At 47.4% G+C, this 14,135-nt stretch overlaps 1 protein-coding gene across 2 annotated transcripts in view; it reads left to right on the top strand.

The window, feature by feature from the left end:
* The window catches only part of FAM107B (family with sequence similarity 107 member B), a 79,496-nt gene that overhangs the window by 52,225 nt on the left and 13,136 nt on the right, over nt 1–14,135 (top strand). For both annotated transcript variants that reach the window (XM_019973081.2, XM_070802102.1), the window contains exon 2: nt 12,611–12,794. In XM_019973081.2, the coding sequence (XP_019828640.1) occupies nt 12,667–12,794 (128 nt within the window). In that variant the 5' untranslated portion in view covers nt 12,611–12,666. The remainder of the gene's footprint in view (nt 1–12,610; nt 12,795–14,135) is intronic.

Genomic DNA, 14,135 nt, shown 5'->3' with positions numbered 1-14,135 from the left:
GCATGAGATGTCCTCTTTCCCCCTCCCCTGTTTTCCGCCCCTTGTGTAGGTCTGAGCTCTGCACGTCACTTGTCAGTGAGTCAAATTGAGTTGAACGATACAGGAGGTATCGATAGCAATGTTTCTGCAGGTAGGAAATGAGGAAAAGTCAGGCCTTCCCTTTGTGACTTTAAAGTGAGAGACTGTCATTGTTGTTTTCATAGCAGCAGCTATAAGCATCGTTAGAGAGGGGTTCACAGTGAGTGTCCTGTTGGGACAGAAAGGAGGAAAACCTCAAGAGGAATCACGAGAGGCTTCAGGAGATGAGCTGCCTGGTTTGGCTTCTCCATTCCTTCAGTGTCTGTGCCCTTCATTCAGTGCAGTTCTTCCGGGTGCCCGTGGGCTGACTCCCAGCCTGGGAATGCAGGAGGGAATAAAGCTGGGTGTGCCGCTGGCTCCCCTGATGCTTAGCTGTAGGCACAAGGAGCCAGAGGCCCCACCTTCCTGTTGGTTCTTCTTCATCCACTAGTCATGGTGGGGCTGCTTCCACTTTGGACGGCATATGTGTGAGGCATTGTGCTGGGGGGGAGGGTGACTGAAATTGGTCAGGGGTCTTTTCCAATTGGTCAGGGGTCTTTTCCCCACCGAAGGGACGCACATCTCTCCTGCAGGAGAGACCAGCTGGAGATGCAGGAAAAATCGGTGGATGTTGAGTGTCAGATTCGTGGACGGAGGGAACACCAAGTAACATTGTACTCAGCACTGCAGACGGGAGGGAGACGGCCGGGGGAAGTGGCCGGGGGGAGAAATGACTCACAGAACTGGAGCACTAAGGGTGTGGGGGCTGGGAAGGCGAGGCCGAGAGAAAGGTCTGGAGCCTGTTCCTGAGACTTCTCAGCACCGAGACGTCAGGATGGAAGAGACATGGGGCCATCGGGTGTGGGGAGAACCAGGAGAGAGGGTCATCCAGACGGCTGGCTTTCAGGTTGAGAAGGAGATGGACAGCAGCTTTGAATTCTCACAAGAGGCTGGGGAGAAGGTACCCCAAGAAGCTGGGAGTCCCCTGCAGGTGGACTGTGAGGTGAATGGGACGTTTTCTGTGAGCTCTTTCTGTTAGGGATTCGCTGGTGGCTTTTTGTCCCTGGGGCCTTGAAGGTCGCAGCTCTTGTGGACAGACCTGGGGGCCAGAGCACAGGAGCTTGAATTCTTAAGGAACATTTGCCCCCCAGCTAGCAGTTGGGAAGAGAGAGGTTTGCTACTGTCCTTCCAGGTTGAAATACATGCTGATTTATACTCAGGCCCAGCTGTTCTCTTGGGGGAAGGCCCGAGTGCGTTTGCCTGGTTGAGAAGTGGCTGCCCTGCAGGAAGGATGAGCGGGGCCGTGGACCCTGTGATACCCCCTGCAGCGCCGGTGGTCCTCCTGCAGTGGTGGTGGGGCCCCGCCCTGGTGAGCCCCTCTGGGCACCCTCTCTCCTTCTCTCACATGTGTGCTGACCCCCTATCGCTCACTGCTCGCAGAATGAGGTAGTTCCTCCATCCACAAGGGAGTTCCAGTCTCTCTCTTCTCTGGAAGCAGGCAGAGGACATGTACAGAGTCTGTGTCTCAGCTGAGGTTCTAGGACTTGTTTAGGTATCAGAGAGAAGACATCACCTGGATGGGCTGCCTGCCCGGACGGTGTGGACGTCATCATTGATTCCGTGCCCTTGAGGGATTTTGTTCACTTCTTTTCTTCCTTCAACTGAGCAACTTAGTAAATTTTTATCAATTTTATATTAGTTTTGTTCTACTTAGAAACATTTTTTTTCTCATACCCCCATAGTGTTTTTGTTTTCATTTTCTTTGTATATTTTGTCTTCACACTTCCCCACGGTAGCTTGAATGGCTAACTTACTAGCAAAACAAGGTTATTCAAGAACTGCTTTTTTGATTTTTTTTTTTAAACTTTTACTTAGGCTTTGAGCATGACCTCATTGGTGACATAGCAAACTCCTTTTTCTTGCAAAGCATTGGACTTTGGGGAGCTAGAAGGCAGAAGGAATTCAATCACAGGGTTAGTTTGCTGGTTTCTATGGAAAGCAACCCAAACTTGGCATCTGTTGACTATCAGCATCACTTTTTTTTTTTTTTTCTGATCAGACACCTGCAGACTCGTGGGTGCCCAGCTTAGGTATGAGCATTTTCTGAGGTCCTGATGCTGCAAGGCGTGTATTTTCTGGTTACCCCTTGTATGTGTTTGAGCTGTTCTGTGTTAGATTATTAATACACTGCTTGATTATAAACATGCAGGAGCAGTACACTTTACTTACAGAGCCAGTGGAGTGAAGTGCAGAAGAACAAAGTACTGTGTTTTTTGGGGACGTTTTTGTTTGTCCTCCACCCATGGCTTCTCTGCCCACTGCTTTCCCATGGGGTTTGACTGAACGTTATGCAAAAATGCCTCTGAAAAGATCTTGCCTGTTTTCTGTTTTGACTTTTTTGGAGAGTTGTCCAACTGAATCATTAGGTCAGATTCCACCAGGGCTATGGGAGGCTAAGTACATTATGAACATTTGATGTATGAGCAGTTAAACTATTTATATGGGACTAGCTTCTGTTTTTATTTGTTGTTATTGTTCAGTCCTCAAGTGGTGTCCGACTCTTTGTGACCCCAATGGACTGTAGCCCGACAGGCTCCTTTGTCCTCCACTGTCTCCCAGTGTTTGCTCAAATTCATGTCCATTGAGTCAGTGATGCTATCTAACCATCTCATCCTCTGCCGCCTTCTTCTCTTTTTGCCTTCATCTTTCCCAGCATCAGAGTATTTTTTCCAGTGAGCCAGCCCTTCACATCAAAGTATTGGATGGAGTTTCAGCTTCAGTATAAGTCCTTGACTCTTCAGGGTTGATTTCCTTTAGGGTTGACTGGTTTGATCTCCTTGCAGTCCAAGGGACTCTCAAGAGTCTTCTCCAGCACAGTTCGAAATTATGTTTTTATCGATCCCTCATATTTATATTATTGCTCTGTATGCAGAATAGTTATTTACAACAGAAACCAGAGTGGTGTAGCAGTTCAGCTGTACAGATAAGAAGACCGAAGCCCAGAGATTGGGACATAATCAGCATTTTCATGGTGTGGGCTGGCTTGGGCTGAGGGCTCCTCTCTCTGCTTTGGCTGTGAAACAAAAGCCCGTCAGGGATTCTGTTTTCTCCCATAGACTCTGTCCCTCTCTCCCATCTAAGAACAAATTGGAAAAATGAGCAGAGGCCTATATGGGGTTCACCATTAAGCTTGGTCTAAACTAGTATACTTGTACTGCATGGTCATCCATTTTTCAGTTTGATAGGACATTGATCATGGAGAGTTAGATTAATGAATTAATTTGTTTTAACTATTTAACTGTCCAATTTATTGAACATCTGCCACATGGTCTGGTACCATGTGTAGTGAATGTTCTCCTTAAGTTTAATTCAGTGCTCACAACAATTCTGCAAGCGTGGCTATGAGCACCCTGATTTACAGGTGAGGAAATTGGGACTCAGGTTAAGTCACATAATTGGTACGTGGCATAATAGGCTTCTAATTCAGGATGGAGGTGGTCTTCAAACTGGCTGGTATTTATTACTTCTCATGACTCAACAAGGTTTAAAATGGATGAAATAACAAAACTGTAATAACACAGCAGCAACCGAATGATCTCTAGGTTGTAATTTTAATAGCTATTAATATTTAATAGGGACTGTATTTATGGAGGTATAATACACATACAGAGAAGAGCATAAGCAAAAAAAAAAAAAAATGAAAAAATGAACTGCTTGTTACATTTTCAGAGTGAATATGCCTGTGTAACTAGAACCTGTATCAGAAATCAGAACCTTACCAGCACCCCAGGAGCCCTGTTTCTTTCCATCCACTCACTCTGTGCTCCGATTATGCTGACATCTGACATCAGAGGTGGTTTTACTCGTTTTGAACATCAGATGGATGGAATGACCCAAGCTGGACGTTTGTGTGTCTGGCTTCTTTTGCTGAACATTGTATTTCTGAGACTCGGGTTGCTGTTGTCGTTCTCCTTGCTCTGTGTTCTTCAACTGTATCCTCATGCCCCACAGTCTGCTTCTCCATGCGGCTGTTAACAGACACTGGGGTTGCCTCCCATTCAGGGCTGTGGTGAACAGTGCTACTGTGAACATCTTTATAAAAACATTTATGTGTTTGAAAGGAAATGTGTCTCTCTTGCCACCTTTCCCCACTTCAGTATGATTTTCTGCAAGGTGTTTTCTGGTTGGGATTATAAAGCTATGATGTTAGAAAGCTTCTAAAATCTTGTTGAGAAAATCATCCTGTTTAAAGTGAAACCCATTCTCTGCTCTCCTGCCTGCTCCCTTCCATTTTCCCAGCTCAGAAGAGTGTGATGTTGAAAGGGGCGAAACCACCCCTATGGAATCAGACCCAGGTTCAAATCCTGGTCCTGTACTTTCCAAGCTGTGTAACCTGGGGCAGAATCATAGGGTTTCTGTTTACTGTGCTTAGTTGCTCAGTCCTGTCCAACTCTTTGTGACCCCATGGACTGTAGCCCATCAGGCTCCTCTGTCCATGGGGATTCTCCATGCAAGAAAACTAGAGTAGCTTGCCATGTTCTCCTCCACAGGATCTTCCCAACCCAGGGATCAAACCCAGATCTCCCAAATTGCGGGTGGATTCTTTACCTACTGAGGCATCAGGAGATGCCTGGAGTGGGTAGCCTATCCCTTCTCCAGGGGATCTTCCCCACCCAGGATTCGAACCTGGGTCTCCTGCATTGCAGGCAGAGTCTTTACCAGCTGCGCTACCAGGGAAGCCCTAGTTGTTATTTGTGGCCAGTGACAGCACTTGTCATAGGTGACATTTATGGAAGGCTTACTGTTTCCAGGCCCTGAGTTGGGTGTGCATTTCTCGTTTATTCTTCATAACCATCTGCCTTTCCTCTTCCTCTTCCTTCTTCCTCTTCTTCCACTTCTCTTCCTCCTCTTCTCCATCTTCTTCCCCTTCCTTTCTTGTTTTTTTTTAACTGGTGAGGAAACATAACCCCAAATCACACTTACAGTAAATGAAAGCTGGAATTTAGACCCATTTGGTGTGATCGGAGCCTACATCCTTGAAGCTGTCTGAGCTCAGAGGGAATGGGGAGACTTACAGTGAGGCCCTGCCTCACTGGGCCATTGTGAGGCTTAAGTGATGGGGAGATGCTTATGTAGAATATAGAGAGATGATGCATATAGTGACTCCAGAGTGGATTCCTCTTGTGGCTTGTCTCTGATGCTTTTACTAACAGTGCTGAGGGTCTGGGTGAGGTGGCCCTGCTCCAGTAGGCGTCATCCTGGAAACAGACACCTTGTTATTTGTGGAGCCATCGCCACCTACTGGTTGGTCCCGTCTCACTTGGTCCAGCTTGGATCTTAAACATTGGCACGTGCTCTGTCTTCCCGAGGTTTCTCTTGCCTTCGTTCCCATCTTCTAAATATAAAATGTGTGCCTTGTTTTTTTTAATATAAAAATACATTTTTCAGGGATGAGAAAACGAGTTTGGTATTTTCCCAAGCGCATCACTGTTTGGCAAGCGTGCGGCAGCATCTCTGTGGCCAGTTAATTGTGAGTCTGAAATTCCAGCAGCGGTGGGCCCGGCACAATTGGAAAAGCCACATTTCTGAGCTCACGTGGATTGCTCTGGTTCAGCGTCAGTTGTCTGCCTTTGTTGAGTTTTTGGCCACGAAGGTCATCTGGGCACTTGTCTGATGCCTTTGGGTCCTAGATGGTGCCATGGTCTCCTGGCAACGAGACTGAATCTTCAGGTTGTTCCCAGGCTCAGGAGTTTTGTAAGTGAAGCCCTTGGCTGTTTGGGAGAAATTCCCATTTTAACTCACTCTCTGCTCTCTCAAGGCCTTCCTCCTCACAGCCAGCCTCCCTTCTGGGAACTGTGGGTGCTGAGGGAGACTGCCGTGGCTCCAGGGACAGTCCTTGCTCTTCCAGGTTGACCCGAGCCTGGACTGGGCTGGCCTGCAGACTTAAAGGACTTGGATTTTTCCGGGTATTGTGAGAGGATTGCTAGAATCTCTTAGAGACAGCCTGGGAAACAAATGCTCTTTAAAACTTCTTGGGCATTACTTTCCAGAAGTTGCAGCACTTCAAACATTTAGTTGTTTAGCTTCGGTTGGTTCTAGTACAGCTCTAACCTGCATGCACCGACAGGTTTCAGGGATTGTTTTCTAAAGGATTCATTTATGAGTGCTTTAGACAGATTTTAAATATTGAGGTGAACATGGAACTTAGCATAATCTGTAAATTTTTATTTTTTCCTCTCAGAGGATTGTTCTATAGTATAAACATAGCTTTTATATATACTGAGGTGAAGTGAAGTGAAAGTCACTCAGTCGTGTCTGACTCTTTGTGACCCCATGGGCTATACAGTCCATGGAATTCTCCAGGCCAGAATACTGGAGTGGGTAGCTTTTCTCTTCTCCAGGGGATCTTCCCAACCCAGGGATCGAACCCAAGTCTCCTGCATTGCAGGTGGATTCTTTACCATCTGAGCCATGAATGAAGACCCCCAAATTTGGGTGACTTGTTTTATTTGAATACTCAGTTTATTGTGGTCTAGAACCAAACCTGCAATATCTCCGAGGATTAAGTTTTAACTTTTATCTTTGTGGGAATTCCCTGGTGGTCCAGGAGCTAGGACCATGAACTAATGAGTATCTGGGTTCAGTCCCTGGTCAGGGAACTACGATCCCACAAGCCCTAGAAAAAAAAAAATAAAATTATCTTTGTGATGTAGAAATATGAAAATGAACCCCTGGAGCCAGGAATAGTCTAATGGGAAACCCAGATGCAGTGAGCATTTATTCATCCAGTTGTGGAATTTTTCTGTGGGGGTGGTTATTCACCTCTGAAAAGCAATCAACACAAAATACCTGGGACTAGCAGAGGCCTGGACCCAGGGTTAACCTTTGAAAAGGGGAAAAACGTGAAGAAGGACTCAAGAGGGCATCTATAAGGCTGGAATTCCCTTCTTTTTCTGGGACAGTGGAGTTTAGTAATGATTTTGCTCATTCACAGGAACCAAAGGCAGAATTCTCATCAGGTTACGTTTTCAGTGTACAGTGTTAGTATCTATCTAAAATGCAAATCTGTGTTTTTATTCCTCAGCTTGAAATCTTTCACTGAATCCCCTCGACCTCAAAACAGCGTCAGAGTTTCTCAACATCAGCCCTGTCTCCTTGGTACACGCCTTGCACTGTAGTCGGAGCCATTCAGAACCCCATGTGCGTGTGATAGACTTTTCACATTTTGCAGAAGGGTCTTAATGTCGGTAGCATGAATGGGTTTTAGAACCATTGAAAGTTACCATCGACTGTGGATTACATGAGGGGAGGGGCTGAGTGAACCTAGGGAGACTTCCCAGTGAGCTAGGGGATTGTAAAGAATGCTTTATTATCATTAAAACAAACAAACCAGCAAACAGCAAAGAGATTTAATGGGCTCCCTCATTTAAAAGAAGAAAAACCTTAAAAAAAAAATAGTTACCAGAGAGAACATGAAGGGGGCTTCTCCTCTATTGAGCTGATCCTCATTTTCCTTCACTGACTTGATAGTTTTTTAAAAAATCCCTTTATGAATCAGTTACTGGTCCAGGGGCGTGTATCTGACAAGAGTGTCTTCATGTTAATTTCTGGAAGAAGATTTCATGTAGCAATACTGATATACATTTCAAAGTGCCTTTACTTCCAGACATTTTTCTGTCTCCTCTTTCCTTCTGGGCTGTGGATTACTGGTTGCTCAGAGCCCCTTAGGCTTTAACCCTCGTTGCTTGAGACTCCAGACAGCTCCGGGGCTCCCTCTCCTGGTGGTTCTTCCTGGATTCTGTTCCTTCATTTAAGGATTAGTCTTTGACTCAGTGGAATGTATCTGGTAACTCAGATTGTAAAGAATTTGCTCGCAATGCGGGAGACCTGGGTTTGATTCCTGGGTTGGGAAGATCCCTTGGAGAATAGAATGGCGACTCACTGCAGGATTTTTGCCTGGAGAATTCCACAGACAAGTCTTGAGACTGGTGGGCTACCGTCCGTGGTGTTACAGAGTCAGGCACAACCGTGCGACTGAGCACGCATGCACACAGGAATGGGGCGCAGTCCATGGGTGCAGGGCCTCTATCGTGTACAGTTTTCAGGGCCACCCTCCTTCTCATGCATAACCTTTCCCAGACCTCAGCGTGGTCTGCGACCACGGGGTTCCCCTCAGCCTGGTTTGCAGTCTCGCTTGAGGTCTGCACACTTGACTCAGGCTGGGACCCCCTTTCCTGTCTCCACTTGGATGAAGGACAAACCAGGGAGAGAGAAGAAGGAAGAAGTGTGTGCCTTCGTTTATGGGCAGAGCTCCCTCAGCCACCGCCCACCTGTGGCCTGTCTGCCTCTGTCCAGCAGGAGACAGGCCGAGCCTGTCTTAGGCCTCTCGGCCAGTGGGAAAAGAGAGGCTTCCCAGGCGCCCAGTCTTAAGAGAAAGTGAAGAAGAATCCAAGCTAGAACTTGTTCCCTAGGCTCAGAACTGAAGTCTGTTCACTGTGTGCACAGGAAGCTCAATCTGTCTCTTGGCACCAAGGCCCAAGACAGTGTCTGTACCCTGGCTCTGACCTCTGGGAACCACGGGCAGTGGGCATCTGTGTGGCCTGCTGTCATGGGAATAGTGGGAGTGGAGGGTTGGGGGGTGTGGGGGAGGTGAAGTGAGAGACCCCGGCAGTCACTGAGTAAGACCAGGAAGGAGCCGCCCGGGGTCTGGGCCCTCACTGCTTCAGCTGCTTGCCCTCAATCACCCGGGTGTCCAGGGACATCTCCAACCCAGCATGTGCCAAAGGGAGCTCCTGACCTCACTCCCGTCTGCTGTGCTCACAGCCTCCACCACGGCAGCTCTGTCCTCGTTGCTCAGGCCAGAGCCCTTGGAGGCACCCTCAACCCCTCTGTGCGTCTCACTCCTGGTGTGCAGTCCTTCAGGAACTCCCAAGGGCTGAAATGAAGTGATCCGGTCTGCTGCACCCACCTCTCACCTGAGTCCCCTGACAGCTGCCTCCTGGAGTCTTGCCTTGGCCGTGCTGGGCCTGTCCTACACTCGGCTAGAATAATCATCCAGACACATGAGTCAGAGCTTGTCACTTCCTGCTTGGAGCCCTGAATGGCTCTTTGCTGTCACTCAGGGCAAAAACCAGAGCCCTGGCACTGGCCTTCAAGTCCCCACATCGAATCCCACCCCTCTCCAGTGCCCCCACTGGTCCCCCGCCATCCCTACCTTTACTCACGTCTCTCCTTCCTCAGATGCATCAGGCTTGCTCCTGACTCCTTATTCCCCAAGTCTGGAACACTTTTCTCCCCAGGTCTACAGGCTCCCCTCCCCTGCTGACACCTTGACCTCAGGAGGCAGGAATCTGGATTTGAGATCAGGGAGATTATCCTTGGTTTAGGACAAAGGGACTAATCCTTTTATGGCAGCTCATTGCCTTCTTGTCTACTGATTAACTAGGATGAAACTGCGGTTGGCTTTTAAACAAAATCAAGACTGCCTGCAGGTCTGTCTGCCACTTCTCCAGTTTCCACCGAGGAGTGCATTCTCTGAGGGGCCCGTTCAAATAGTCAGGCTGATGTGATGGGATCACTGACCTACCACAGGCCCAGTTCGTGAGTTTCCATTTGGGGGAGGCTACAGACATACTTGTCTTTAAAAAATCAATGCAGGTAGCATTTAAGGAATATTTGGTTTAATCTGTTAGATGGTGGTGGTGATGGTTTAGTTGCTAAGTCGTGTCCGAATCTTGAAACCCTATGGACTGTAGCCTGCCAGGCTCCTCTGTCCATGGGATTCTCCAGGCAAGAATACTGGAATGGGTTGCCATTTCCTTCTCCAGGGGATCTTCCCAACCCAGGAATCTAACCCGGGTCTCCTGCACTGCAGGCAGATTCTTTACCAACTGAGCTACCAGGGAAGCCCAATCTGTTAGAGACATGTATATTATTGCTTGGCCATGCATTTATACCTAAAATATACAAATGATGCAGCTACAGTTTTTCTGTTTTAGTTGATTTAATTTATTCTTTGTTTTTTTCCTCTTTATTTCATGTTAATTTTCAAAAGATCTTTCTATTAAAAATAGGAAACATTGTAATTTGGTAGACAACATGAGTTTTAAGATCAGAGAGTGTTAATTTTCATTTTTTTTCAAGTCTGAGATTTACACTATTGGCAAAACTAGCTTAGGCAAGTTATTTTAACTTTTATTCCTCTGTTTATTGTCTGTGGAATAAAGATTCTAGTGCTTCTGTTCATAGGACCGTCACTGGGATCAGGTGTGATCACGTACCCACAGGTGCTGTATCTAAATTGTTGGGAAATTGTTGGCTGCTGTTGAGGACAGTTCAGAGATTCAGGAAACATCACTGATGACTTTGAGACTCAAGACTCCTACTTGTAGCTACCGGCCTCTGGACCCATTTTACTTATTTCTAAATTCTACTTGAGATTGCATCTTTATTCTTTTCGATTATACCCCCACTCCCCCACCCCCATGCCAGGGTCCATGGAAGCACATAGCCACATCTCTCCTCCCTGCACCCCTGCCCCGTGTATAAACACACACACACACACACCCTCCCTTGGTCATGGGCAGAAATAAGATGGAGCCTGTCTTCCATCTAGGAGCTTGCTCACAGAGGCTGTGTCCTCTTTCTGTTTATTACAGATTTGATTAAGTTCAAAATTTATTCAGCTTCTGCCATGTGCCAGACACTTGGCTGGACCCTCGGATTTAAAACTGGAGACGAACTGGTTCTGGCTCTTTCACAGAATAGACAGACATGTATGGTTACGGTGTGTGTGTGCACAAGTGCTCAGTCGCTCAGTCATGTCCAACTCTTTTGTGGCCCCATAGACCGTAGTCTGCCAGGCTCCCATGTCTATGGGATTCTGCAGACAAGAATGCTGGAGTGAGTTGCCATTTCCTTCTCCAGGTGATCTTCCCAGATCAGGGATTAAACCCGTGTCTCCTGTGATGGTAGGCGGGCTCTTTACCACTGAGCCACTGGGGAAGCCCTCCCAGGTGTAAGGATGCTTCTTGTACCGGAAATACATCTGCGTGGTGCTGTTGGGGCTCTGAGGATGCAGGGGAGGGGGACCACTCTCGACTCACCTGGAGAAGTGGGGACAGGGGGCAGTGCTGGGTGTGAGCCTGCTCAGATGGGATCCTCCCTCCTGCCCTTGCCCTCTTCTCAGATCCCTGTTCCATCTGGGGGCACGGCTCTTGCCAGATTAACGCGCATGTACTCTGGACTTTCCAGGGAAGTCCCACTATCAGATGTTCTGCTGTAGTGAGGCCCTGCCTCTAACTTTTGGTTTGGAAAATTTAGTCATCCTGCAGGACAGGGAGGCATAAAATGACGTGTTGGTTATCTTGAAAGATTTATGTGTGTTGGGGAGAGGGAGCAGGGTTGGGTAAGCGATGAGAGACATGCCTAGGGGTCCGCAGCAATCGGATACCTGCCAGGTGGACCACCGGGGTTTCAGCCTGCACTCAGCCAGCCATGTCCCCTCAGCTCTTGCCCCCATGCCTTTTCTCTTCCTTCTCACACAATATGACACGTTTTCATATGGTGCTTGCTGTGTATCGAGGTTGCAGGGGACGAAGGAAGGAGACATGTGCCCCACTCTCCAGGGGCCTCTACACACACGCACTTAAATTGAACACAGGACCCAGGGGTCATCACGTCATGTGTTCCTTTCACGTACTGATAACAGAGTCCAAGCCCAGAAATAAGCCACTTTGGGTGGTCTGTTCTGTTCTCCAGTGAAGCCTCCTCTTCCTTCTAGACAACGAGTGTGAAGAGCTGGGCTCTGCTGTCTGGTCCCTCCCTCTGCGCCTGCACTGTTCTGGCAGCTGGGGGGTGGGGTGTGTATGCAGATGAAATCCTTGCCCTCAGGAGCATCTGCTCTAGGTGGCCAGTGACTAGTCAGTCAACCTGTGATTTGGAGGAAGTAGGGAAGGGCTGGGGTGGGATTGCAGGTTTAAGCAGGGCAGTTAGGAGGAGGTCAAGGCTCTCTGAGAAGGTGCCACTTGAGGAAAGATGCAAAAGGCTATGAACGGGATGAAGTTTCCAGGGTGCTCACAGGAGTGGGAAGGAGACAGGGACCAGTAGCCTGGCAGGATAAGAAGGCTGATCTGCCCCTGGGGAGCTGCTGGCCTCTTATGTGGGCTCTGGGATCTGTACATTTTTAGAACGTCTTAATTTGGAGGCTGAAGGGAGTGTGAAGGACCTGGGTCTGGTGCCTAGGTGCTCATTGTGGGTTCAGCGGGTATTCAGACACAGTGGTGGGCAAGACCTGTGTGACCTGAAGCTCACGGTGAGCCTGGTGGGGACCCGTCTGGCTGTGGGACTCTCCTGTGCTTTAGTTGTCTACTCCCAGAACCAAGTGGGCTTCTCCTGCTCCTTGCTGCCCGCCGTGGCTAAGACAGAGCTTCAGAGGGTTTCCAGTGAAGTGGCGGAGGCCCCCTGGAGGATGTGCTCGGCTGTCCCAGGCCTCTGCTCTGGGCGGACAGACGTCTGAACCGACACCACAATGACTCTCATCGTTCTGTTTCAGACAGCCCACTGGAGGATTCTGACCCCAAGGACAAGTATCTCATCCCGAGAAACATCATGGCCGAGCCAGACTATATAGACGATGACAATCCTGAACTCATTAGGCCTCAGAAACTAGTCAATCCTGTTAAGACGTCCCGGAACCATCAAGACCTTCACAGAGAACTTCTTATGAATCAGAAAAGGTATGATGGCTTTTTGAGCAAAGTTTTCCTTAGGGGACTTTTGAGGTAACTAGATTTGTTTCTTGACCATGTTGAAAGCTTCCTTATTCCTTCGCACATCCTTGAGTCAGAACATCCATGATGTAAACCCGTCTATAGGCTCAGCTGCTGCCCCCAGGATCACTCAGGTTCTGTGGTCCTGAGTCCCCTTCTCAGGTGGACACATATTTTAGAATGTGTACGCAAGAGGCTGGATTAAGGATAAAAGAGCATGTCCTTCATCAAAGAGAAGTACATTGTTTCCCCATATATTTGGGGAAACGTGAAAACCAGATAATGCCAACCTTAGCATTTGTAGGGAGAAGACAATGGCACCCCATTCCAGTACTCTTGCCTGGAAAATCCCATGGATGGAGGAGCCTGGTAGGCTGCAGTCCGTGAGGTCGCTAAGAGTCAGACACGACTGAGTGACTTCACTTTGACTTTTCACTTTCATGCATTGGAGAAGGAAATGGCAACCCACTCCAGTGTTCTTGCCTGGAGAATCCCAGGGATTGGGGAGCCTAGTGGGCTGCCGTCTATGGGGTCGCACAGAGTCGGACACTGAAGCAACTTAGCAGCAGCAGCAGCATTTGTAGAGTGGCAGAGAGAAGTCTCTAGAACCACATCTGACTTAACAATAGATAAGGACCCCCTTTCTTGTGTTTTCATTTGTTTGTTTTTAGGGGGCATTTTAAATGATTACAATCATTTTTATTATTACTATTTGTTTTTTGGAGAGGAGTAAAACATTTACCTTCTGTCTTCCTTGTAAACCATTTGTTAGTTCCATCTGTGTCATAATGTAATTTTGATTGTTGGGTTTGGTGTACTCTGCTTTTTAAATTTTTTAAAATTTTATTTTATTGAAATATAGTTGATTTACAATGTTGTGATACTTTCTGGTGAACAGCAAAGTAATTCAGTTATACATGTAAATATATATTCTTTTCCATTATGGTTTATCACAGGACATTGAATATAGTTCCCTGTACAGTAGGGCTCTGTTGTCCATCCATTCTGTATATAATAGTTTGTGTCTGCTAATCCCAAACTCCCAATCCATCCCTCCCCTGTTCTCCTCCTCCTTGGCAACGATGAGTCTGTTTTCTGTGTCTGTGAGCCTGTTTCATAGATAAGTTCATTTGTGTCGTATTTTAGATTCCACAAGTAAGTGATATCATATGGTATTTGTCTTTCTCTTTCTGACGTCGCCTTGTATCATAGTCTCTAGGCCCATCCATTTTGTTGCACATGGCATTATTTCATTTTTTTTTTTATGGCTGGTACTCTGCTCTTTAAGTGATTCTAAGCAAGATCACT

Source organism: Bos indicus, chromosome 13 (assembly GCF_029378745.1).
Source record: "Bos indicus isolate NIAB-ARS_2022 breed Sahiwal x Tharparkar chromosome 13, NIAB-ARS_B.indTharparkar_mat_pri_1.0, whole genome shotgun sequence".
NCBI classification, from domain to species: Eukaryota; Metazoa; Chordata; class Mammalia; order Artiodactyla; family Bovidae; genus Bos; species Bos indicus.
Note: the sequence above shows the minus strand (reverse complement) of the source record. Positions and strands in the feature narration are given on the sequence as shown.